General features: G+C 36.2%; 1 protein-coding gene across 2 annotated transcripts in view; it reads left to right on the forward strand.

Annotated features, from left to right (window-relative positions):
• The window catches only part of LAMA2 (laminin subunit alpha 2), a 308,934-nt gene that overhangs the window by 76,610 nt on the left and 204,776 nt on the right, over window positions 1–27,548 (forward strand). For both annotated transcript variants that reach the window (XM_072332884.1, XM_072332883.1), the window contains exon 4: window positions 7,343–7,585. In XM_072332884.1, the coding sequence (XP_072188985.1) occupies window positions 7,343–7,585 (243 nt within the window). The remainder of the gene's footprint in view (window positions 1–7,342; window positions 7,586–27,548) is intronic.

Here is a 27,548-nt window from a genome sequence, read left to right on the forward strand (position 1 = left end):
AATAATAAGTAATGGAGAACACCAACAGAGAAAATTACAAAGAACAAAGCTGACATTGCCAGCAACTTTACAGGTACTGACTCTTTCTGTTTGGCTTAATACATCTCAGATTTCAATTGCTGGACAACTTGAGAGCATTACAATTTGACATTTTATAAAGTGCACTGTTCTAATAGCATTTGCTTTTAAAATGACATGTTACAATCATCATTTACATGCAAGCAATTGTGGTGAGGGTATTAATAAAGAGGATTTATTTTTCTCAAAATCAACATATTTTTAAAGGAACCTAAGTTTCCCTAGTAGTTATGTCACAGAATCACAGAATCATAGGAGTTGGAAGGGACCTCCAGAGATCATCAAGTCCAACCCCGTACCAAAGGCTCCCTACACCAAGTTGCACGGGTAGGCATCCAGGTGGGTCTTGGATATCTCCAGAGAAGGATACTCCACAACCCCCCTGCACAGCCTATTCCAGTGCTCCGTCACCCTCACTGTGAAGTTCTTGCACACATTTGTGCACAACTTCCTATGCTCCAGTTTCTGCCCATTTCCCCTTGTCCTGTTGATATTGTGAAGGGGAAGGAGAAAGCCAATATTGCTCAAAGCAGAGGAATTTTTAAACTGTTTTAAAATACTCAATGAAAGTAACAGTTTTGCAGCTATTAATTGAATGGGACTGACTCAATTTTTCACCAATAAGAAAATGTGTAAATTTCTGAAGCTGAGTTTTCTTTGGAGATGGCTGTCCTTTTTAGCTTCAGAAGATATGCTGCAGTGTGGTAGGATTCTCAGGTTTTTCCAACAGGGTTCTGTGATCATCCTGTTTTTAGTGGGTGTTGGTTTTTGTTTGTTTGTTTGTTTTTCTGGGGTACATGATGCTCTGCTAGACAGTAGCTGGAACTGTTTGCAGCGTTAAGGAGAAAAAAAATATCTCTGTGATGTTTGTATCAGGTGTATGCAATCCAAATTCCCCACCTGGTAGTGATGTTTCTGTTAGAAGCAGCTCTAATGAACAGGAGAGACACTGTCATTAGAAGACAAACTGCAGCACGGCACGGAGCTATTCAGCTTTCTAAATTGGTATTGGCCGAATCCTGCTAGACAGCTTTTTATTCTGCTATGCCAACATTTTTCAATTACAATATTTCTAACTGTGAGAATGATTGTAACCATCGTCGCTGTCTTTCAGGACAGTGATAGAAAGAGATGAATGTTAGATGTTAGTCTGAGAAATGTGTAGAGTCAGTCCACTTCTTAATTAGGCTTTCTTTCTAAGTTGGATGCTAGGCTAAAATAAGACAGTTATTTCTAAGTAGCCAATCATTTAATAATTGTTGCAGCAAAAGTATATGTTATAAATAAAAATAAAACACATCAAAACAATAATCCATAGCAGCATATGTAAACGGAAGTATGACTGGCTACATAGAATCAGAAGTGATTGATGCTGTCACTTGAAAAAAAAAACAAAACTGTTTCTCTAATTCATAAATTCTCCACTTCAGCTCATTAGCAGAAGTAGTTATATTTTGTTGTTGTTTCCCATCTAAAGTCTGTAGAAGGATAGGTTATTCCAAAATAGAAGACTATGCAAATGTGGTAGACAACAATGTGTGATGCCTCTATAACAGTTGTGATTGCTGGTCATACTAGGTACTATTTAACTTGGTAGTCTGACAAAAGCAAGGCTGTGGCTCTGTGTCTCCATGTTCAGACTACCCCAAAGCAGAGAAGTAGACAGATAGCTAGTCACATTAGATAGTTCTTTTTATCTTCTTTTACTTCTGTCTTGCACTTACTCCTACTAACTAACTTGATTTCACCCTTCCCCTACCTCTGGACCCTCCCCTTCCATTCAATTGGAAGTCTCACCTATTTATACTTTAAATCATCCCATGTTAAGTTAGACACAGTCCAAATATATATATTCTTTCCCGTGCGTCTCACAATGAGTTGCACAACCCTGTAGCCAACCAGCCTTGTTAGTCTGCAAGATGTTCCTTATTTGGTTGACAAATCTAGATGGATTTTGCACTGGGACAGTAGGTGTTTGCAGCACTTTGTCATCCCTAACAGCACTTGCAAATGATAATTCAAATAAACGTATAAATGTTTAGGGCCACAGGTTTTGTCAATTATTTATGACACAGTCAGAGGAAAAAAAAGCCTTGCCCAAATTATGTACACTTTTCAATAAAGGGTATATTTATTTGACCTCTGAATTGTAATAATATTCAAACATATAGATATTGTAAAGAAGTAGACACATTTTACTCCATATTGCTAATGGAAGCTTCCCCTAGAGGCATTACTATCCTCTGTTTGAAAAAGGAGATGGAAATATTGAAATTAATTTATAGAATTGTATGATACTGTATTATTTTTCTGGTGTTTTTCTGAAGTATATGAAAAGTTTCTAACTGAAGGATCTATTTTTTAATTATTAGTGCAGGTGGGAGTCAGGCACAATGAGATTTCCTGCTTCACTAGCTAACTCTATGCAGACTGATGATTCACTTCAGCTTTATCTGAATAATATTAGTGTAGCAAATTATCCAGAGTAGCAGGATGCAGTTTTCTATGTCTTATGAGGCATTCATAAGAAGACACAGTGCTATAACTTATGGAACTGTACAGAGCACAGATTGTGAAGTAGATCTTACTGCTGAGACAGTCACTGCTGAAAATGAGGCCCAAGACTCATTCTGTTTCTCTTCTTAAGGACTATGTTGTCAATTATTTGAGAATAGCTGAAAGGATTATTTAGGTTATTTCCTTCTCGCTCTAGTAATTACACTATGGTCATGTAAGAAGAGTAAGTAGAAAAAAAAAAAGCGCTAGTTGTAGTCTTGCATCTGTGTTAATGCACTATTACTGCCACCGGGCAGCTTGGTATTACTCCATTATCAAATTTGTATCAACAGACTTTGATCTTCAGGTTACTTTCCACTGGACTTGCACAAAGCCAGATGTGCTCTCAGACTGGACAGATAGGTTATTTGAGAAGTGTCTTCTTATGGACACTGTTTAAAAAGTAAACTATACATCCTCCATGAATTTGCTTCCTATGTTTTCTTCGATCCAGTATTAAGTGAAAAACATCAAGAATATCAGAAATATGCTCTGGATTATGTTTGCTCATTCTTCCTTAACTGTAAATAGCAGTATACCTGTGTTTTACAAGTCTGATTTTCAATTCCAGCTCTTTTTCCCTGTGCAAGAAGTCATTTTGTTTTATACAACAGAGCATTTCTCTTTCACTTCTTCAGAAGAAATGGAGAATACCACAAATTGTTGGGTGTAGATTGCAGATTCCGAATCAGACCAAAAACTGTAACAGGCGAGGATAAAAACAACACTTCATATATACTATTGTATTTAAATTAATGAGCTTTTTATCCCTGTCAAGCTTAGATAAAGAAAAATGATGTCCCTTCCACTATGACCTGCACTTTACTGTTTCTTTTCCACTGTTTTTTTTGTTTGTTTGTTTGTTTTTAATTTTGTTGGGGGGAAAAGGGAGGGGACTAAGTGAAGTCAAAGATGCTGTATAAATTACAGTCAAACTATATGGTATCTAAGTAAGAAATGGGAATTCAAACCAGAATGTACATGAGAAGTTGCTAAAATTGGTCTCTAATTTGAAACTAGCTATAAGAAATTTCACTCTTCTTCATAGCCTGATATATCAAAGCACAGAAACAAAAAAGAGCTTCCTGTTGGTTATGTTGTTTCGCTCCACTGAGCCAAAGTATCTGAGAAGTTTAAAGAGCTAAATATTACTTGTGGCCAAAAAGCATTTAATAATTAATCTTCTGTGTGGCTTTGGAAATTTTAGAGCTTTCATATAAGAAACAATGTCTGCACACTTAAGATTAAAAGTTTCAACCATGTCCTAAAGTGCGAATCCACCATTGGAAAAGCCTTGGAGTTTATCCTTGGTTGGAAGCCATGCAAGATTTAAGGAATGCTTAAAATATACATTTTAGAATAAAAATTTTGGAAGTAATCTGAAATGAAGTCTCTAATCTGAATGGCTGAACCGGATGAATTTGTGGCTTCACTGGAGCATTCTGATACAAATACAGTTTACTCATAGATTTGTTACACAGGCAGAGGACAATGTACTAAATAATTTTAACATAAATTAGTCCTTAAAGTATAGCTCTTGCTTATTACCTCCCATAGGAAATAATGTTTATACACTCCAGTTATCCTCCTTCTTTTCAGAGTACTTAATTGGGTGAAGGGAAACAGTTTGGGGATGTATATTAACATTTTATGTTTACAGTGAAGGATTTGTGACTGTGACACAATATATTTAGTTAGTTGTGGCCGTAATGGAAAATATGTTAATGAAAGCCTTTAAGAGAAAAAGGGTATCTGCGAAATGGTAATATCAGCCCTATCGCTGTTTCTTTCAATTATTACTGTAACACTTTCTTAAAGCAACATTATTAATTGTTTAAATATTCATGTCAGAAACAATATGGACCAATTCTGACTCTTTCAGCTTCTTTGCAATACAGAACATCACAGATTCTCTAAGGTTGGAAAAGACATCTAAGATCATCCGGTCCATCTGTTCACCTACTGCCAATATTTCCCAGTAAACCATGTCCATCAGCAAAGAGTCTAAATATTTCTTGAACACCTCCAGGGTTAGTGACTCCACCACCTCCCTGGGCAGCCTGTTCCACTGCCTGACCACTCTTTTGGAGAAGTTCTTCCTAACATTTAACCTTAGTCTCCTTGAACTCCAGTACTGACCACTGGGAATCACCACTTGTGACTGGTTGCCAGCTGGATTTAACTCCATTCACCACCGCTCTCTGGGCCTGACTCTCCAGCCAGTTCTTTACTCAGCAAATAGTGTATCTGTCCAAGCCATGGGCTGCCAGCCTTCCCATAGAAATACTGTTGGGATATCATGTCAAAAGTTTTGCTGAAGTCTGTGTAGACTATGTTGATAGCCTTTCCCTTATACACCAGGTGAGTCTATTATAGTAGGAGATCGGGACGATCAAGCAGGACCTACCTTTTGTGAACTTGTGTTGGCTAGGCCTGATTCCTCCAGTTGCCCCATGCATGCTGTGTGATCTCCTGAAGACTGTCTCCTCGATAACTTTCCCTGACTCCAAGTTCAGATTGGCAGACCTGTAGTTAGTTCCCCCAGATCCTCTTTACAACCCTTGTTGTAGATGGGAGTCACATTGGTAAGCCTCCAGCCCTCTGGTCCAGGAAGATGATGGAAAGCAGCTTGGCTATCATCTCCACCATCTCCCTCAGCACTTTCAAGTGGATCCTATCTGGCCCCATGGACTTGCGGCAGTCCAGGTGGAATAGCATGTCTCTGTTTCCATCTGAGTTGAGGGTGGGTTTGTTCTGCTCCCCATCTGACACTTCCAGGTCATAGGGTAGAGCATCCTGAAGATAACTAGTCTGACTTTTAAAGACTGCTGTAAAGAAGGCATTGAGAACTCAGCCTTTTCCTTATCCTCAGTCGTCACATCCAGTAAAGAATGGAGATTTTCCTTAGTCCTCCTGTTACTGCTAATGTATTTAAAAAAGGGTTTTGGTGGTGGTTTTTTGTTTGTTTGTTTTGTTTTGTTTTTGTTGTTGTTGTTATCTTTTTCCTCTAATGGCTGAGTTAAGTTCAAGCTGGGCGTTTGCCTTTATAAGTTTTTCCTTGTACACCCTAACAACTTTGTGCTCTCCCTGAGTTCCCTGCCCCTACTTCTACAGCAGTTAGATTCTCTTTTTCTTCTGGAGCCTTAGGATAATCTCCCTGTTTGGCCATGCTGATCATCTTCCCCACTGGCTCATCTTGCTATATGAGAACTGCCTACGCCTATGCCTGTAGGGCTTTCTTCCTGGGGAGCAACCAACGTTCCTGGACCCCTTTACCTTTACTTTTGCTGGCCCCCTCCTGACTTCACCAAGAATCAAGAATTCTACCATTTTGTGGTCACTCTGCCCAAAACAGTTCCTTCCCATCATATCTCCCACCAGTCCTTCTCTGTTAACATCAGGTCTAGTGGAGCACCTCCCCTTGTAGGTTCTCTTACCAGCTGCATCAGGAAGTTATCTTCCATAGACTCTAGAAACCTCCTATACTGCTTCCTCTATGCTCTATTGTATTTCCAGAATATATCAGAGAAGTTGAAGTCCCCTATGAGAACAAGCACTGGTGATTGCATGACTTCTGCCAGCTGCTTGTAGAACACCCCATTCATCTCTTCATCCTGGTTAGGCAGTCTGTAACAGGCCCCCACCAGTATGTCCACCTTGTTGTCTCTTATCCTTACCCACAGGGATATAGCCTTATCATTTGCAGCCACAGGCTCAACAACATTAAAACTGTCACTAACATAGGGAGCATTAAGTGTTAATACTTTAAGTATTACATCACAGCTATTATTTCCATGATGTGCTGTGGTATTTTCATATAAAGACTTATAGAGTTGCATCTTAGAAATATAAATTTGCTCTATTTCTGCTTTTTTATTTCTTCTTTTATTTTTCCCCTAATGAAAATAGTTGCTTTCTCTCCTTAGCTTCAATTTTACCTCACTAACACCTAGTTGTTACTTGGCTAAAATACAGTAATACTGTGTCACTAACATACATCATTCTGCAATGTAAAATGTATTGGTTTTCTTGCATTCCAGCAAACCTGTGAATTGAAATAAACCTAGATAAATCAACTGAAAAGGCGTGTGAAATGGAACATAATGAGTGCTGTCTACATGCTTGCATTCTGTTTATAGTGGTAGTTAATGCACTTCTACCCTATAGAATTAAAGCTACTGTGTTGAGTCACATGATATAAGTAATGTTTTATAGAATTATTTCAGTCAGATGTGATTACTTTTCAGTGGCTTAAACCTATGTTTTTACTTAAGAGCAATAAAATTGCAGCACAGTTTGGTACCTCTCAGACATTGCAGGAGGTGTATGTGTATAAATAACAAACAAAGTCATTTATTCAAATTGTAAATATATGAACATAAGCTTTCCAACCATATGGTTGAAACTACAGCTTAGCAATTATTTACTAAGTTACCTCACATTTAAAGTGCTTTAAAATTCTATTTGCAAAGTTTATTCTTTCCTAATTCAACAAATCTTTTTCCAGAAAAATGATGGAGAGTTTACTTCTCTAGTTAAAGATTTTCAATGGAATCTGGGACCATATTGCATTTTTAGTGGGGAAAAAAACAACAAACCAATGAATGTTTATTATATTTTATTTTCTTAGTTTGCAATTATTAAGAAATTTTGATAAGTTTTTAATTGCATCTTTATATATATTTTAACACTATTTCTATTTTTTCAGATTTTCCAGATTGCATATGTTATTGTGAAAGCAGCTAATTCACCTCGACCTGGGAATTGGATATTAGAGCGTTCTCTGGATGGTGTAGACTATCAGCCGTGGCAGTATTATGCTATTACAGATAGTGAGTGCCTGACACGCTACAACATTCATCCCCGTCCTGGAACTCCATCCTATATAAAAGATGATGAAGTTATATGCACCTCTTATTATTCTAAGATCCATCCACTGGAGAATGGAGAGGTAAGATCAGATATTGTATCATACGTGGTAATGTGACAGGAAAAAGTACTTTGCTTAATTGGCAAATATGAGTCTTGCTTAGAGAAAATGCATCAGTAAGTTTGAAAAATGGAGAGGTAGCCTATTTGCAATTGTAAAAATGACATTTTACGTAGTCCTGCACAAATGCGTAAGATATGTGCTCCAAGTTTGGCCCTAAAGCGTGCTTGTGTAGATAATCAGATAAGAAATCACTTCCACATTAAGGAGAAGACATTCTAAATACTTTGTGTGTATATCACTTGAATGCAGATAGTGATAGCACAAGGGGGAACAATTTTAACACTGGTGGAGGTTGCTCAGAGAAGCTGTGCATACCCTATCCATAGAGACATTCAAAATCAGGTTGAATGGGACCCAGGGCAGCCTTATTTGGTGGGTGACAAACTTGTCTGCAACAGGGAGTTGGAACTGGATGGTGTTTAAGGTTGTGGTTTGTTTTTTGTTTGTTTGTTTTTGTTTTTTTTAACCCAAGTGATTGTATGACATAAATCCATGATGTAATTGACATTCTTGCACACAGATGTGGATTGTACTAGTCTGTGGTGTCTTGGTGTAACCAGTGCCTCCTTGTATTCTTCACTGTCACAGCTGAACTGTAAAGGGCCTTTATTCAGTACATCTGTATGTATCTTTGATATATGTGTATACATATCTTTAATTGAAATGTTGACTTGAGTAGAAGTTAATTCTTGCCTTAAGTGGGCAATTAATCATTTTCCAACTTGTCTCTATCTGCTGGAGTTGGCATTCTGCCCTGAACTTAACAAATAATAAGCTTCTGCTAAACAGTTTCCTTAAACAGGAAGAAGACCTGGAGGGTGGGGGGGAAGAATTAATTTGTTCACTTCCATGAGGAAGAATGGAACTGTTCTGTACAAGCATAGTCTGCAAATGCCATATGATTTAAGCCACTCTAAATTAGTCTTACCTCACATCTTATCTGAGATATCTCCCTAATAGAGACAGAACATATTGAAATTAAAACACCAAGGCTTTGCTTCTATTGTGACCAGAGGAATTCCACACGAATTAATCATCCCAAATTTTAAATAATATTTCTTTCACAGGTACAATGCTATATTTAGCTGTTTATGTAGCTATAGATGGCCTTATAAAATACATTGCATTAGCACAGAATAAATCACATTTCTTCAAAAATGTAATATGAAAAAATAAAGCAATTCATATCTATTTCAGATTTACTTGCAAATGTGTTGGAGGAGATATTTCTTGGCTCCTGGTCTTCCAGTGAAACCGTATTTGCATATCATTTATTTTTGTTCTATGCATCAGATATTACAGAGAATTTGTAAGATGGATGGAGTTATGAAATGTGTGTGTTATGCACCTTTCCTTTCCTTCAAAATCCTTGAGCTATTTAGACACACAGTTCAAGCTCAGGAAGCTAGATGGACTGCAGAAGGAGATGTCAGCAAACCAGTACCAAAACCAAATCTATGTTCACTTGCTTTAAGATTTGCCATCTAAGACAAAAATATTCTTGTCATGTAAACTTTCATTTAAAATTTTAGTCAGCGACCTGATTGATTAGGTTATTTTAAGCAAAATAATTGGGGATTTTATTAGTGTAAGCATTTGCACAGCAAGCATTCTCTTAGCTGTACACAATTGAAAAGCAAGTGGCAACACACAGACACAGTATGTGATTTATCTTCAGATTAGCCTAACCAACTTTTCTGTTACATGTGAATAAACAAACTGTAGACCGAGTTATTTGCATAGCATTATTTTGAGCATTTTTATGATTCAAGAGAAAAATGTGTAACAAAATCTTCTGAATGTTGAGAATCGTAGAATCATGAGTAGAAATTAAACTATCTGAAATAAGGGAATTTCTCCCAAAAGTGTAGACTTGAATACAGATATTGTTAGGATTTCAGTTTATACACTGTCTAAAAGCAAACAAAAATAAATGAATAAATGCAGGGATTAGTGTGTCATTAGAACACGCTAAAGTAGACACATTATAACATAGGTCATATTTCTGATATTCATCAGTAAATCAAAATGCAAAAGTTTTCCAAATTACTAATTGAACGTGAAAAGTTAGTTTTCTCAAATAAAAAAAAAACAAAAAACAAACAAACCTGAAAGTGTTTGTTGAAAGTTGAGTAATTTCTTAATAGAGTTGATATTTTTTAGTGATTTATTTTTTTTTTAGTGATTTATTTTTTTTTCACACTAACTGAGAAAGTGTTGATTATAAGGTGTAGGTTGATGCTGTTATTTTAAGGAAAAGAAGAATTTTGTAATGTTTTCAACTTTACATAAGCACTATATTGGAGTAATATTTATTTCTGCAGATTATCATGAAGTAGGTTACTGTAGTGATTTTTTTTTATTTTTTATTTTATTATTATTATTATTTTTAATCCATTTTCATTATCTTGTCCTGCTTTAAGGTTTTTCAAGGAAGAATATGCTCATTTTGAGATGAGGAGGTAGAATTTGGAATGTACATGAATTTACGCACATGCTTTTGATTTCATGTGTACTTGTATTTGACTTACTGTTTTGGATTTCAGCTGAATGTTGTTGCTCACTGAAGTCTAATGATTTCTCCAGGAAAAAATAGTAAACTGTACTAAACTCTGTGCCACTTGTGCCTCAGTTGCTTCTTTTCCCTCTCTGAGTGTTAAAATTCTCACTTTGCTTCCTTTCTTTTAGAGATCCTTAATTAACTCCTTATATTTTTCACCAATTCATATGTACTTCATCTATGACTTTCTTGTTTAAAATCATTTTTGTTTACAGTTTACTTCTTCGCTTCGTAATATTCTCTGACAATTATTCTTGTCTCAGCTTTAATACAGTTTTTAAAGGACTGAGATGCCAAAGCAGTGAATGCAATGCAGGTGTCTGAATAGATAGAAATGAGCATTTTATGCTGGCTATGCCATTTAAATGGACTGTTTTGTGCTTCACGTCTGTTGAAATTTCATAAGCATGATTCTACTTCCTGGTGTTACATTTTACTGTTTCTTTCCCCACCCCGCCACATTTTTGTTTATTTTTGAGTGCTCACCTATATTTGTGCAGGCCTTCACGAGGCTTTTTTATTTTTTTCTATGATTTCTGCAGCATAAAATCTTAACTTTGTTTTGTCAAAGAATTCAGCCCACAAAAGGTCATGTTTTCATAGCAAGAAGATGTAGAACTTGCAGCTTATTTTAATAAATTTGGTGAGGGGAAATTTCACACAAGAATTCCTGAGCCGAGAGAACACTAGTTAATAGATTCACTTCAGTTCAGCTTAATCAGTTGCTGTTTGTTTTTTTTTGTTTGTTTGTTTGTTTTTTCCTCTTTTTGTTTTCCCCTCTTTTTTTCATATTAACCATAACTAAAGTTAAAGGGAAAGTACTTGGCAGTACTTCCAGAGAGATGCTAAAACTAAATACATCATGCTTCTAAAGGATTTTTTGGATGACTGGTTATTGATCAGTAGAACTATGTTCAGTATTTCTGCGTTCAGAAAGGTTTGAAGTTAGAGACCAAAATAAATTGGCAAGTGTTTTCTCTGTGAAGAGCATAACGTAAGGTTCTCTTTTTAGCAAGGAAGTTCTTCCTGTCTATTATGTTGTGATAGCCTGCACTAGCACTAGAGCTAGGGAGTTATGGTGGGAGTTAGGTAACATTTCTCCTTCCTTTTCTGTAAATAAGTTTTCCTGTTGCTATTATTGAAGTGGTGAGAATGATATTGTGATCAAGGTGATGCTTGTTCTGCTCCTTTAAAAACTTAACATTCTGCTTCTTCTGCGAGGGTAGCAATGTAAATGTGAAATGAAAGAACAAAATACTGTTTCTGCGGTTAAAAAGGCCGTGTGCGCACATTCATTAGTCTTTACTTTCTTCAGTCAAGAGGAAATTCAAAGGGTGTACTAAGCATGTAACTAAGCAGGTACTAAGAAGACAAATAGCAACAAGATCCTTAGCAGTAGTGTTATTTTCTTAACTTGACATAGCACTTGATTTCTGTTCCTTTGCTCCTTTTGAAATACCTCTTTGTGCTGTATAATTCAGCTCCCTTTGGCCTTTCTCTATGACCTGGGTAATTCTCTAGGTTAATGTCAGAACAGTGATGTTGGGAAGCATTGGACTCTGCTACTTTCCAACATTCGCTTGCTAGTTTTCTTCTTTTTACACAATATTGCTTGTCCTGCTCTATATGGTCTTGTTAATTCATAGAGAAGGAAGGGGAGAAAAAATGACTTGCAAGTGATTTTTTTAGTCCAGTTTTTCCCTTGTCCCCATAACTAGATTTAATCTGAGTCTGAGACTGTCAACAGGTCGTAATTCTTAGAAGTACACAACTGAAATGTAATTCATTTTTTAAGACTTTTTTTCTAGTAAGAGATTATATAGATGCTATAGTGATTCGAACAAATTCTGAGCAAGTTTTCAGATAGCAGTATTGATGCTATTTTTATAATTAATATTTTTCACTTGACTCTCTCCAGCAGCCCAGTCTGTATCCAGAATTCTTGTTTTTATTGCAGAATAATAATCTGTTAATTCCCAAAGAATTATAATGTTAAGGTTTTGTTTTCAATTGGATGTGATATAGAAAAGAGCTATTCAGTAAAATGTAATGGTAGTAATATCTCACTCCTTTCCCTCAGTTGAATCACCCAAGGCATTTTGCATGAGTTAGCTTAATTTCCCTATATTTATTATGCATCTCTGTATTTTTCCTTAGATCATTTGAAGTTCTGGCATATTTTCCTGCACCAGTATTTTATTGATATATAGCAAAAAAAGGGGTAATAGAAAAAAAACAAACAAACTAGGAAATAATCTTTGTGGATAAAACTGTACAGTAATATAAAGTGGCTCTCCCAGCACTGTGGTTTAAGCAATGATTGTTGTTATAGAGTGATAAGTAAAGCCAAAATCAGAAACTCCAAAATATGGTTTTGTGAACAACTTTTTCTTAACTGGATGTCTGAACAGGGACAATAGCAGTAATCTTAAAAAAAAAAACAAAACAAAAAAAACAAAAAAAAAAACACCAAAAAACAAACAAAAAAAAAAAACAAAAAAAAACCTAAAATAGTTTTTGTTTTTAAACAGTGGATAGAAGGTTTTGATTTTGAACAATATAAATTGTTCCAAAATGAAAACATTAGCTGCTCAGGAGAGAAGCAGAGGAGCAGCATTTAGTTCTGCTCTCTGATGACAGTGACAGAACTCAAGAGAACAACCTGGAGTTCTGTCAGAGGAGGATCAGATTGGATGTAGGGAAAAAGTTCTTCACCACAGGGTATTGGGCATGTAATAGGCTTCTAAAGGACAGTGGGCATGGCCCTAAATGCTGGAATTCAAGGAGACTTTGGACAGCACTTGTGGTCATAGGGTTTGAATTCTGAGTGGTCCTGTCTGGAGCCAGGAATTTGACTCAATGATCCTCGTGGGTCTCTTCTAAGTCAGGATATTCTGTGATTCTATAACCTAAAATCACTGATTAGCATTTCCTAACATACATTTGTAGACATATGTAACAAGAAAACATTTGACACGCAAATGCAGTAGTACTGGAAAACTTTTGAAAGCATCTAGAATTTAAGACAACTTTAAATGATTTTATTATGTGAAAAGTCTTTGCAATGTTTTGCTCAAATATCACAAAACTGAACTTGTAAGTCAGTAATTTAATTGCATTTTAACAATATTTGCTATTAATATTTACCTGAGAATTGGGAAATGTAATAGTTTCAAGTTGACAGTTCCTACTGAGCTTGAGTTTCTGATGTTTAGTATTATGGGAAGCAGAAGGCACATAAAATGTATAATGTGCTTTTAAATTGTTCATCAAAGAGAAAACAATTGTTGAAGCTATTTATAATACAGCGATCTGTCATTACTTTAAAAAGAAGTCAGAGAATGTTTGCTGGTGCGTCTCTGTGGTCCAAGTTGGAATAAGAATTTCTTTTGTGTAGTTAGTCAGGTATTCTACTTTACCATCTTGGTATGTTTTATGTCCCCTGAGAAGAAGATCGTGTCTTCTGTGATTTCTGGGGGTGGGGCAATAAAAAAAAAATAAAAAATAAAAAATTAAAAAAAAATAATTATCTGAATCACAGGACTTAGAATACAATAAAGTGACAGTATACAAAGTTATACACAATAGTTTTTCAGTTGATTGATCTTTTCCTTTAAAATCCATCATTTATTGATTGCAATACTTACTCAAGAGGTGAGAGCTACTCATCTTTGCATAGATCTGTTACCATTTCCAAATTATGTGAGGAAGACTGTGCACACAATTTTCTAATTCAATGCATTCTTTTAACATTGCAAAGAGAAGTAGTACATCTAAGTCATGGTGTTTGCTTGTAGTATCCAAATATGCACTTTGTAACTCAGTATATTACTTTATTTTTTTCCACTGACTGCATTTGTCAGTGGGAAATGAAGGTCCTCAGCAGATCATTGTCTTGGGTGTGGGGGAGCTGATACTTGAAGACCTTGCCCACATAGCTGAAATACTTAATAGAAAATATTTAAATGAAGTACTGCTCATAATCATTTTTCACTAAGAGTTTAAGTCCCAAACGTTTATTTACTTTGGCCATCTATTGCATTTTTTGTAGAATAACTCATCCTGAGATGAGAAAATGCAACACAACTTTCTGAGTGGCTTGTTTATTTTGAGTAATTGCTAACTCATTAATATTTATTGGAATAATGGCTTATTTCATGTTTTTAATTAGTTTAGGGGCCAAAGGGCTGGCCAACTTGGTAAAGGATGATAAGCAAATGGAAGATGCAAAGATCATAGAATCATAGAATCATAGAATTACTCAGGTTGGAAAAGACCTTGAAGATCATCAAGTCCAACCACAGCCTAACCAGTAGCCTATCTCTTAAAAAACAACAACAAACCTCTGCTAAATCATATCCCTGAGTACCACATCCAAGCGGCTCTTAAACACATCCAGGGATGGCGATTCAACCACCTCCTTGGGGAGCCCATTCCAGTACCTAACCACCCTTTCTGTAAAGAAGTTCTTTCTAATATCCAACCTAAACTTGCCCTGGCGCAACTTGAGGCCATTTCCCCTCGTCCTGTCACAAGTCACTAGTGAGAAGAGACCTGCCCCACTCTCACTGTAAGAACCTTTCAGGTACTGGAAGATGGCAATAAGGTCTCCCGTCAGCCTCCTCTTCCTCAGACTAAACAGCCCCAGCTTCCTTAGTCTCTCCTCATAGGGTTGATTCTCCAAGCCCTTAACGAGCCTCGTTGCCCTTTTCTGGACCTGCTCCAGTACCTCCATGACCTCATGTGATGAGATAGAAAATACAGTAAAGTTTGTAAGGTAACTTACAACCATAGGCTGGGAAAATTCCAGTAAATACTTGTTACTCAAATGAATAATCTCTTGTATTAAAATAATAAAACCTTATACTGTAAATAAATAAATAAATAAATATTGGTTTTTAAAAGGTAGGATTTGTTAAACTCCAAGTAAACTATGTGGAGAAATAATTTTGATCAGTAAAATCTCCCTGAAGTAGAGACCTAAAAATAGATTAGCATAAGGTCAAGTGTAGGTATGCTTTAATGCAGGCATGTCCAACCTGAGGCCCCATCTTGGACATGGACACCATGGCTGACATCAGCCCCATGCCATCATTGAAAAAGCTCTGCCTCTGCCCCACGAAGTGGCCCATCACAGACCCTCAGCACCAGCTGTACACCAGAGCACTTTTACCCCATCTGGGTTGAAACCAGGGCACAACGAGAGGGCTGTGCAGTGCCAGCTCAATTTAATGCAAATAAGTTTATGGATTTTAATATATTGGGTAAACACAGGCCTGTAATTGGCAAAAATATGCAGCTGTGCTTTGTTTTGATAAATGAATTTGAGAATAGGCTTTAAGATTGCTGGAGAAAACATCAGTGTTTCAATTTATTTGTGACTAAATTTGTTTTCAATGTAAATACGCTACTTGTGCATATTTAAATAGAATGTATAAAATTGTGACTAAAAAACTGGTGTGTCTCTTTACCAGACTTTTGTAAGCCTTCTCTTACCAGAGAGAAATAACCCTCACTTCCTAGCCATGTCTTACTTCTGTCATCTCTTTTTGGCAGCACAAACATTTGTGAACAACTATTCTGAAGGATGAAGTATAGGAATAGTAAAATTTAATCATATAGCCCTGAGGAATACTTTGAGAGCTCACTGAGAATTGCAGCCGCCAGTGGAGATTATGTTAGAAATTCAGTGTTTTGTGTCTGAGAATTTATTCATACAGTATTATTGTGCAGTTTGTGTCTGTTGTCACTTTCATGGTGGCATTACTTTTGGAGCAACCTACATGGCCCAAGATAATTTTTCTTCATGTAGTGTTGCCCAGGCAAACCAAAAGGTCGGCCACCTATGCTTTATTGTGAGTCCTAAGGAGTTTGTGTAAATGAAAATCATATCCAAATAATATAGTTCATCTGGAGTTTTCATTTTAAATAAAAGTATTACAACAAATCAGTAGGAGGGTAGTAAATGAGCCACTGTAATACAAATGTACAAATTCTTTGAAATGAATCCAGAAGCTAGATGAAAGGGGTAGGGAAAGCACTAAGACAACTTTTGTTAGTTAACAAACTGTATCAGCAACCAACTCTGTCTGACAGAAGTGATACATCAAGTTTTAATAAAAATAATAACTTAGGACTGCACTGCCACATAACCAAAGTGCTGGAACTAAAGAAGATGTAAAGGCAAAGACGAAGGCAACCATAAACATTGTGGTGGAAAAAAGTAAACTACAGATAGCTTCCTGTAGGCTGGCAAACTGTCACGATGGAGCAGAAGCTGATTTGGATTACTTTTACTACAGGACGCTGTCTAGTTGACAAACTTACAATAAAGGAAGGAATGCAAAATTTTGTGAAAAGAGTGTAAACTAGGATAGCGTTAAATGCTGTTATTTAAAGGCCATTGAAATGGCATCATATTCTCAATATCTGATTTTGTCCCTAGACAATTTGCAGATACAGGCCTTACATCCTTCAAGATGGATATACACTTTATTTTTCTACTTAAACAACTAAAAGTTTATGTATGCTACTTATTAAAAAAAAAAGAGTCCTTGATTATCTAAAATATATGTTGATACTTTATTCTTGTGTGTATATATATATGTATATATATATATATATATATATGGCATTAGAAAGAAAATAAAGCATATACAAAGTCTTGGTCTAGCAAGCAATTTAGGATTTGTGCAAATTAGCATAAAATCACTGCAATGCAAGCAAAATTTAGGAAAACCACAATGTTATCATTACAAACCAAGAAAAGCATGAGAAGCTTTTTAAAGCACATTAGAATAATAAAGCTGAGAGGATACTGAGATGTAATACTGTCCTTTGAGTGCCAAGGCTAGTAAGTATACTGCATGTGCCTTGAATTCCCTATGGAAGAACTTGTTACAGTAGAGCATCTCTTTGTTTTAAAAGATGTTGGAGGATCCTCCAAGGGAAGTATAGAACATATAGAAGTTTTTGTTCAAAAGTACAAAAGGAAAGTACTGATGGTGCTATATAAATTACTAGTGTGGTTAGCTGAAGCAGAGAAATGGTTAAGTGAACCAATTCTTCTGAAAAGTTTCACAATGACTCCGAGTTTTCTAATAGAAGAATAGAAAGTAGGAGGCATGAGGATAAATGCTAGCATTGCCCCCGGTGGCGCACGGTGGTAGAAGTGCCACTTGCAACACCGGAGGCCCGGTTCGAATCCCCCCTGTGGCGCAAGTGGTAGAAGTGCCGCTTTGCCACACAGAAGGCTCGAATCCTGGGAGTTGGATCTCTAAGGTCCCTTCCAACTCGCTCGATACTATGATACTATGATGATACTATGATACATGGAGAGCAACTGACAGGAAAGCAGTGAACTCACAGATCTACTGAAGTGGTTAAAATGAAACAAGCTATACAGATAGGAGTGGTCTCATCAGTACAGCCTTTCAAGGCCAGTAAACAACCCAGTGGTTCTTGGAAAGATAATTTATCAAAAGTCTAAAGAAATCACAACATCCTGAATTAGGGCAGAATAACCTCTTACTGATTGCTTATCACTTAGAAGATGGGAAATGAAGGAATAAATGTTCATCTAGAGAAAGGTAACAGCACAGTCAGTCTATTCACAATTTACTATGCAAGATGTTGCAGGATATGTTTGATTGTGATTAATATAAAATGCAGTGTTGATAAATGCTATGTGTTATGTAAGGAAAAATAACTCTCCTTGCGTGTATGCATAGAAGGGGTTTTCAATTAGTTACTACCACTTAGAAAGGAGATCTTTGGTGAAACATTCTCCAGAAATCCTTTCAACATGCAGTTGTCTCCAAAACTTTAATAAGCCTTTTACCAAAAATCTTGTAACATTTTATACATCAAGAAATCATTAAATCAGGAATGAAACATTAGATGTGAAGTAGTCGAGGACTTTTTCAAAACAATAAATGCACTAGTCTTTTGCACAGAGTAAACGAAGCCGTGTAATCAGTAGAGCCCAATGTTTAAATGAGATCCAAATCTGCTGAACAATTTCATGGAAATTAAGTCCATTAAATGGTCTTAAAAATTCAATTATATACTCCTGTTTAAGATGTGTGTTGAGGCTGCAAGTTGTCAGAATATGAGAAATATGTACTAGGAGCAAAAAATCCTTAACTGGAATTGTTTCCTAAATCATCCATACTGGCTGACATTAGAGGAGATTGGGCTAATTATATATTTGGTGAAACATGCTCTGGCTGTTTTAGTGTTTAAGGTCTGGTGTTGGCTGGCAGCAGGTGACTAAGTGGGGAAAGGAATGGAAAAAACATCATGTGACAAAGGAAAAAAGCAAGCTGGTTTACTGTACAAATTATTATTTTCAGTAAATGAGATCTGAAAAACCCAAGTAGCTGAGAGTTTGACAAAACCCTGCCAAGTCTAGTTTCTGTAGCAAAAATAAATGCTAGTATTTCTGTATTTTTACAATTACTCATAGGAGCAACAAGCAGAAAAGAAAACAAAAAACAAACAAACAAAAAAACCTTGTTTTCTTTTATCTTCTTTACTTTACAGAAGTTTTGTTGTATCATTCCTGGCCTTTTAAATTCATCCTTTACTACTGTTTTTTCACTCCTAATTTTTTTCATAGCTTTTGTAAAATATTTTCAAAATTGAGAAGATCAGGTTAGGAATAATAGAGGAACCAAAGTTTCTTTTATTTTACACCTCAATATCCTATTTTATCTTTTTTCTTAAAACACTTTAAATGTTTATGAGTATTGTATGATTATCATTCAAAGGTATCCCATCTGGTTTTTGAAAGTATTCTTCAGTGTGTCATCCAAATAATATGACTCAGCTTTTACCAGTTCTAATAGGCTTTACTTCTAAAGCAAAAAATAATAATAAATTTTTGTTTACAGTTCAAAAGTCATGAGATTTATCATTAAAAAGAAGAATGAAGAAGTAATGTAAAGCACATCGCTTCAGTTTATTTAATGATAACATTCAGGAGCAGATGTACTTGTTTACTGTTTTTAACAGAATTATTTTTATATCCTGAAACCCTTGCCCTTCCTTCAGGAACAGATTAAATCCACGCATTCTCACCCTTTGACATCAGCTGTTGTGTTTGGCAGCCCACTGCAACTGCTTACAGCTGCACAAATTCCCGTGGATTTTCTTTCTGATGGTCCCCATTCTGTGCAGGCTAGAATTTGGCTGTAATTCCAAAATGCACTTCACAGTACACCTCATTCAGGAACAAGTCTAGTGAAAAGTGCCATGAATTTTCAGGATAATCAGCTAATAAAAGAAATTATGAGGGTTTCTCTGAAAGTAATGCCTCCTGTTATTATGTTGGCCCACAACGTCAGGGGCATATGTTGGTGGTATGATAGTGGGGCTGAACCTTCCCATCAATACTCCATTGCATGTTGCTATGTGACATCAATTGATGCTTGCTGAACGTCTATGGAGACCAAACAATGGATGTGAGTACAGTGAGACAGTAGTGGCAGTGGGTCATCTCACCTGAGGATACAGGATTTTTTAAGACTATCATATCTTGGTCATTGCTGGCAAAAATGCATAGCATATTGCAAATTAGGGTTTTGTAGCTGAGAACTTTCTCTATGGCATAGTGCTATTGTGCTCTTTGTATCTGTTGCAGTTTCCTTGGAAATAAAAAGGAGACATTCCTTTTGGAGTGTGCTACATAATAATGGGAAGATGTCTTTTTACTATAACATACCATTTTAGTTTAGGCCTTTAAAATGAAAATGAAGAAAAAAAAACTCTGTAATTTAGATATTTGTTATGCTTTTTGAGTACGTTGTGAAGAATACATTTGATAAACCCTTACATTTTATCTTTTAATAAGGTAATGGTAGCTAACTCAACAATGACGATGTGTGTCACTTCTGCACCAAAACATAGCCTAATATAATTTTCAGAATTGCACTGTACTTGGAGATAATATGGGCATCAGCTACAGAGTTTTCATGCCTTCATTTCGTATTCTAATCTGCCTGTGTAAGACCAATCAGGTTAGGAAGAAGCTGTGTGGCACTAAGGAAATGCAAAATGGAATGTCACCAGTTGTACATGCTTTCAGATATGGGAGATCAGTCCATTGATGTTTTAAAACAGCTTCCATTTGTTGATTCGAAATCATAAGCAACCTGTAGCTATGTGTTTAAGAACCTATAACTTAGTACTAATTCTAGTTCATTCTAGATAACTTAAAAATACTGGCTTGATATTTTTCATCTTTGAGAATGTTCCTGCAACCATCTTATTACTAAGCGAGAAATAGGTCTTTACGATATGAGGAGATGGTGTTTCATTTACATTTACACTTTGAAAAGCTATCAGAATATAAACAGTCATTGCTGCATTAAAGTACATTATTCCAGACCTTGCACTGTGTTGTCTGAATCATGTATGAGCTCTGCTATTCTAAACTGTTGCTGAAAGCTACGGCATGGTGTAGTGCTTCCACTTACTTAAAGCAGTAGCAAAAAGAAAATAAAATCTTGCAATGACAATATGCTCTCAGACTAATCAAATTCCTTATTATTCTCTCATTTATAAATAACCATTGTTTTGACAATGAACAGTCTGATTAAAAGCATGCAAGATGATGTCTTTGAGAAATTGTTTCTTGTCTAAAAATGACAAGCATGAGAATTATTGGAAAGGTACAAAAGCAGTGGCTAGATTAAACAGTATCTCTTTCAGGTGAAATTGAAAACAGTAAAATGACAAAAATGTGTTAATAAGAACTGAGGAGATGAAGCTTCATTTAGCTAAGATGTATAGTTGTTAATGACACAATAGTATTTGCTAAACAGTTCGTTAAACTGACATTTGTCTGTATTCTTTGGGGGAATTAGTTAGTTGAGATAGAGTTTGATACGCATAGCCCTTGACATTTTAATGCAAGTTTAAGCACTGTATTTCAAGCAGCTCTTTTACTCATTAGTGAGGCACAGAATAAATTTGTGCTTTCACTTACTAAACTATTAATAAATTAAGACAGTGAGATATTTATTAGAACTACAGAAAAACTTGCCAAATATACTATTTCTCATACACAGTTTTAGACTATGCATTTGCAGTGAAAAATGGGATGATTTCTGGCATGTACTTTCATCTACTATTCTAGTTTTGAAACCAACTAGGCTAGTGCTTGCATTAAGAAAACAGAATTTTTGTCTGTAGAGAATAAATATGAGACACCAAGAGATTAATTGATCAACAGCAATTTTAAAGCCATTATTAGGTAGGAAAATTATGAGAACTACTGAATCACCTGTAGAAAACTGATATTCAGTATTGTTCATCTTAGTGTTGATGAGCTTGCATAACATGAGAAGGTAAATGATGGAGTACCATTCTCATTAAATAATTTTAAAACTGATTAATGTCTTAACTGCTGATTAACAAGTAGAAAGTCTTTTTATGTAGGACAGAAGCTTTTTCTCCTTCATGTTGCCTTCTGATGTATTTAAGTGAGAAACTGACCTTTCTTGAAAATATTTTAGTTTCAGGCTTCTGACTTACATGGCCGCAATATTGATACAATAGCTAAAAATCTACTGAGTACTTAAAGTGAGTTCTTGACCACTAATAGGCAAAAACTGTGGAGAGCTGGCATTTCTGCTACATCACCATGACAATCTGCACTAAGATGCCTGTGAATATTATGAGAGAAGTATGTCTTGTTTATTGAACATACAGCATATTGACGTGTATCAGTGGAAAGCATCCTGATTATTGATGCAGTTTTCTTGAAAAGGAAAGGGAATGTAACTCCACAGCACTTGCCTAAGCATCTAGGTTTTCTTTATATCCTCCAAACAGCTTGATACTGAGTGCAGTCAAATTGCTTGGCAAGGTAACAAAGTTCAAATACCAAAGCTCTAATTAAAAAAAATAATAATAAAAATAAAAATCTAAAAATACAGCATTTGGATTCATTTGTGGATATTTTATATTTCAAAGAGAACATAGTGCATGTTTAAAATTCCTTAGGTTGTTGAAGTATGTTATTAAAAAGTGCATGCATGTCCATTCATGCAGGAAGGTGCATAGAAGGTGAAGTAGAAACAATAACTGAGCAATGTTGGTAACATACTTCTGTTCACAATCCTAAGCACTGTCTGAGGCAACCGTTTCACTATAGCAGAGGCCTTGAATCCCTCCTGTGGGAGGATCATAAAATTGTAGAATGGACTGGGTTGAAAATGACCACAATGACCATCTAGTTTCAACACTCCTACTATGTGCAGGGCCACCAACCACTCGACCAGGCTGCCCAAAGTCACATCCAGACTGGTTTTGAATGTCTCCAGCTTCCTTGGGCAACCTGTTCCAGTGCATCACCATCCTCTGTGTGAAAAACTTCCTCCTAATATCTAACCTAAACCTCCCCTGTCTCAGTTTAAAACCATTCCCCTCCTGTTTATATTTTTCTCCCTTCAAGTACTAGAAGGCCATAGTGCAATCTCCCCAGAACTTTCTGTTTTCCAAGCTATACAAGCCCAGATCCCTCAACCTTTCCTCAGAGAAGAGGATGAATCTCTTCTCTGTGACTCTTTGTATGAAGAGATAGTGACCCTGTCTGTAGAAAGTTTGCTCTGGTTGGGGATTTTTGACACCAAGCAAAAGAACACAAAAGATCTCATCAGACTGAACATCAGTGGTGACTGGAAAGATTTTTAACTGACTTTTTTCTGTGACTCTGAAGCCTGAACTGGCAAATGTACCACAGGATAGGCAGACACAGTCCTTACCTGCTGGTTGTTGACTTTTGGCTCCAGGAGGAAGGCAACTACAGAATAGGCTCAGAGGCTGGTATCGGATAAAGGGCTGGGAGCTCTCTGAAACGAAGTATCTTGAGTAAGCTAAGCCTTCATCACTCAGGAGCCATCAGTCAACAGTCTATTGTAGAAGTCAGTGTGAATTTTATGGTAGTTTGGGTAGTGAGATTAAGTGCAACGTTAGCAAGTTTGTAGATGGCATAGATCTGGATGGTGCTGCTGACATGCTGGAGGAAATGGATGCCATCTGTTGGGACCTTATCAGGCTCAAGAACCAGGTCCAATTACCAGAGATACAGGGTGGACAGTGAGTGCAGCTAGTAAATAAATGATTTAGCACAGATTCTAGTTAGGAGTATAACAGTTTAACAATTGTCATACAAAAATAATCAGGGCTTTTTGTTTGTTTGTTTTGTTTTGTTTTGTTTTAATCTGCCAAGGCACAATTTAAAGATAGAAAAGCTCAAAAATTCCTAGAGTCCTTAGGGTTTGTTTAAAGGTACTACCATGTGCACTTGGAACACATGCATGCTACGTTTAAGAGTGGCTCCAACAATACTGAAGAATACTTAAGCCATAAACTAATGAAACATAGAAGATATTAAAAGTAAAATAGCATCACTTCTGAATTGCATTCAAATCTTTTCTGCCAAAAAAAGGGCAAATAAAGAGGAAAATAGGCTCCAGCAACTGAAATGTTAAACCATAATAAGGATTCAAAAAAGATTTTTGTTTTACTGAGTATAAAGTTGGAATAATCTTTTTCTGAAGCATATCAGATTCAAGAAGTCTGTCAGGGAATTGGTGGGCTGAGAGATGATCAAAGAGCACTCCAGGAAGATAAGGTCATTGCAGGAAAGCTAAATTAATGATTTGAATCAGTTTTTGCTATGGAGAGTGCTAGGGGAACTTCTTCACAGGAAACATTATTTACTGGATAGGAATTGGAGAATTCACAAACTAGATTGTTAACTGAAGAGGAATAGAAATAATTGATAAATTTAATCACGAAGAGTAACTCAAGTCTAGAATAATTGAATTACAGCAATAACTATTTAATTTCTTACTTAAAAACAGTCTCAGCAGCAGAAGAGTGTAGGGTGTCAGATTAAGCAGCGGATTTTTTTTAAAACCTTCCTTAGGAAACTAAGGAAATTACAGAACTCGAAGATTGATAACTGTGCCAACCTAATTAATAATTAAAAAATGACCTAATAAACAATAGATCTGGTAGACATATGTATACTTGTTTGTTCTAATTGAAGAACTGGGAATTTATTGGGAGCTAGGTTTAATGCAAGCAAAAGGAGACTTTTGACTTTTTCCCCTACAACGTGTAAATCAAGTTAGAAAATCATTATTACTTAATGGGTATAGCTTCAAAAGATTATCTGGATTTGAATTACACTGAGTTCATGAAAGTCCCTCAAGGCTTACTAAGTGTATGGAATCTACGTATTAGGAATGAATAGGTATGCTTCTCTTTGTCCTATCCGTAGCATGCTACAGTTGTTTTGGTTACTGTATGACACAGGTTACCATAGTTCACTTTCTTCTGACACAGTACAGAGATTCTAATTCACTGAGATGTGTACTGAATATGTCTGGGAGCATCTCTGTTGTTCAGCCTACCGGAAAGAAAAAATATTAGAAAAAAAAAAAAAAAAAAAAAAAGTGTAGTAGCAGTAAATTCCATTTACTGGTATTTAGTCCTGAAAGATTTCCTGATGCAAGAAGAATTTTCTGGGGTTGGAAACCATATTGCTTTCATGTAGAATCTGAAGTGGTAATTGCTTCAATCTTGGAATTGATAAATAAAAGCTGTCTGTAGAACCTGAGGAAAATTTGAGTTTGTTTTCTCATGGGGACTTGAATTATCGAAATTATAGCAGCTCAATGGATGTATTAAGTTATTAATACTTTCCTTGTAGACTCTGCCTGTAGAATTTCCGCATGATTCATACTATAGTACATGTATATGTAGTGCAGGACATTTGTGCCTTAGCTGCCTGTGTGAAAATGTGTGCATTCTCATCTGTGCATGAACTCAGAGATATAAATTAAGTTCTATGATGAACATGAATGATATAAAGGTAGACGAATATTGAGATCTTTGTTCACTGTAGCAGTTTTCAAATCTGATTCAAAATCTTTTGGAAGACAGGGGCCACGTTATTGTTTGTACTGAAAACTTGCTGTTATGCAAACTGCATCTTACAAATAAGAGCAGGATTGTGCTGGCAGGTAAAAAGAGAAAGTAAGTTCTTGCAAAACAGATCTGTGTTATTGTGAAAGAACCATATTGAATATATTTTAAGTTCAATTTCTACTCAAACTTCTTTACAAATGTTATTTATGACTTGGACTGATTAATGACAAATGTCCCTGAAGTACATTTAGTTTCTTCCTTATTCTCTTTTCAAGGAGTAGGAACAATTTAACCGGACACTATTAAAGTTCATTGCAAATGTTTCTAGGGAGAAAGTAATGATTTCATCACAGATGTTGAGAGGAGGATAAATAGAGTAAATAATTTTGCCTTTGTAAACAATTCCCTTCGGATTTATTTTTGTAAAACTACCCAGTTTAAATTTCCTGATCTTAGCGTCTTTTTTTTATGTACATGCTGGAGCATGTGCCATATTTAATGCAGGATGTTGATACATTTCAGTAACTATGGAAGATTATTTGTTGTTTTAAGATGAAATTGTGAACATTTCATCACAAATATGAAAGGCAATTTAAATGGATGTTATCATATTTGTTAGGTTGGCTCTGCCAAAATATATGTGTTCCTGGCAGATAGATCTGTAGCACCTTTTAAAAAGGAAGTTGCTTTTGAAAAAAAAAAAAAATGCTCTGGGGATTTTTTTATTGATTTATATCTTATGTCTGCAAAACTGTTGCTCCAAGATATATATATATATATATATATATATATATAACTTTCTCCTAGCAAGTGTCTTAGGACTCTCTTTAAAAAATAAAAAAAATAAATTAGAAGATATGACTGCTATTTGTCAGTTGTGTCATTTGGGGTCAAGCTGTACTTGTAATTCATACACTTAACTCTCTGAGGGAACTTTCTTATTACAGTACGTAGGTTTTTACCTGCATCTTTCTCCCCAAACACACCAAAAATCTTATATTTTTTTTTGTATTTTGACAAGGTAGTCAGACTGCTGCATATAACCCTGATGCTGTTGTTGTTGCAAGGTGAATGACAGAATGTTTTCAGTGCTACTTTGTGTGTATTCTTTCTCTTTGACTGGAATATCAACATTTAGTTTTCAGTATTCACAGTATCATACAATCATCAAGGCTGGAAAAGACCTATAAGATCATCCAGTCCAACCATCCACCCATCACCAATAGTTCTCACTGGACCATGTCCCTCAACACAACGCCCAAACATTCCTTGAACACCTCCAGGGTTGGTGACTCCACCACCTCCCTGGGCAGCCCATCCTATTTAAGACCACAACCCTGATGTGTGTAAGAAAGGAATCTCTCAGATCCTGTTTAAGGAAGGAGTTGATAATTTAATAAATAAATAAATAAAAAGGAAACAAAAAGGATTTGTGTGCCCCCGGTGGCGCAGTGGTATAAAGTGCTGCTTGCGTCACCGAAGGGCCCAGGTTCGAATCCCCCCTGTGGCACAGGGGGTAGAAGTGCCACTTCGCTACACAGAGGGCTCGGAACCCGGGAGTTGGACTCAATGATCTCTAAGGTCCCTTCCAACTCGCACAATACTATGATACTATGATGATGATGATTTTCTTGCTTACTGGTTAATGTGCAAAGAAGTTTTAGGCACTTGTTATTCTTAAAGTCTTGCTTGTTTTGGAAAGATCTGTTGATTTTCACTGGATCTATTGTCACCATCTCCCTGTTTCTTTTGAAGTTTACTCTCCATACATGTACACTGCTGTATTTTCGCTGGGGACCTGAGCAATTGGCTTGCTGGCCATGTGCTTTTTTCCAGCTTATAGTCAGACATTTCTCATTCAGGAGCTCCTCTTTACTTCCTGCAGGGGTTTTAGTGTAATCTTTTTCTCTACCCTGTCTTTTTCATGGCCTTCTATTCTGTTTCTTTTCAGCCAGCTGTCTAATTTAATTACTTGTAGTCAATAGCAAAACTGAGTCAAAGTTCAAAGTGAGAGTGTTGTTATGATCTCAGGAGGAGGCAGCAATATCACTTGTTCCTGGAGATAACCTGGAAAAAGCTCTGAGGTGCTGATCTGTGTTTGGGAAAGATATGACGAAAAGTTACTCCCAGCAGAATGGCTCACTGTGATTTTGCAGATACAATGGAGCAGGATGCTGAATGAAGTGAGGTTTAGGATTACCCTGTTGGTAATGAAAATAAAGAGGTAATAGTTATCACATAAACAGTGCAAAACAGCTGTTACTCAATAAGCCTTCTATTCAGTGCCTGCCAAAACTCCAGGAGAGTAAGATCTGCTGCTCTGCAGGGAGTAAAGAGGTTTGGTGTTTCTTGCCCTGGCATTCTAAACGTAGCCATTTTCCTGAAACAGTGGCTATACAACCATGTTCAATGACA

The sequence above is a fragment of the Excalfactoria chinensis genome, chromosome 3, assembly GCF_039878825.1.
Source record: "Excalfactoria chinensis isolate bCotChi1 chromosome 3, bCotChi1.hap2, whole genome shotgun sequence".
NCBI classification, from domain to species: domain Eukaryota; kingdom Metazoa; phylum Chordata; class Aves; order Galliformes; family Phasianidae; genus Excalfactoria; species Excalfactoria chinensis.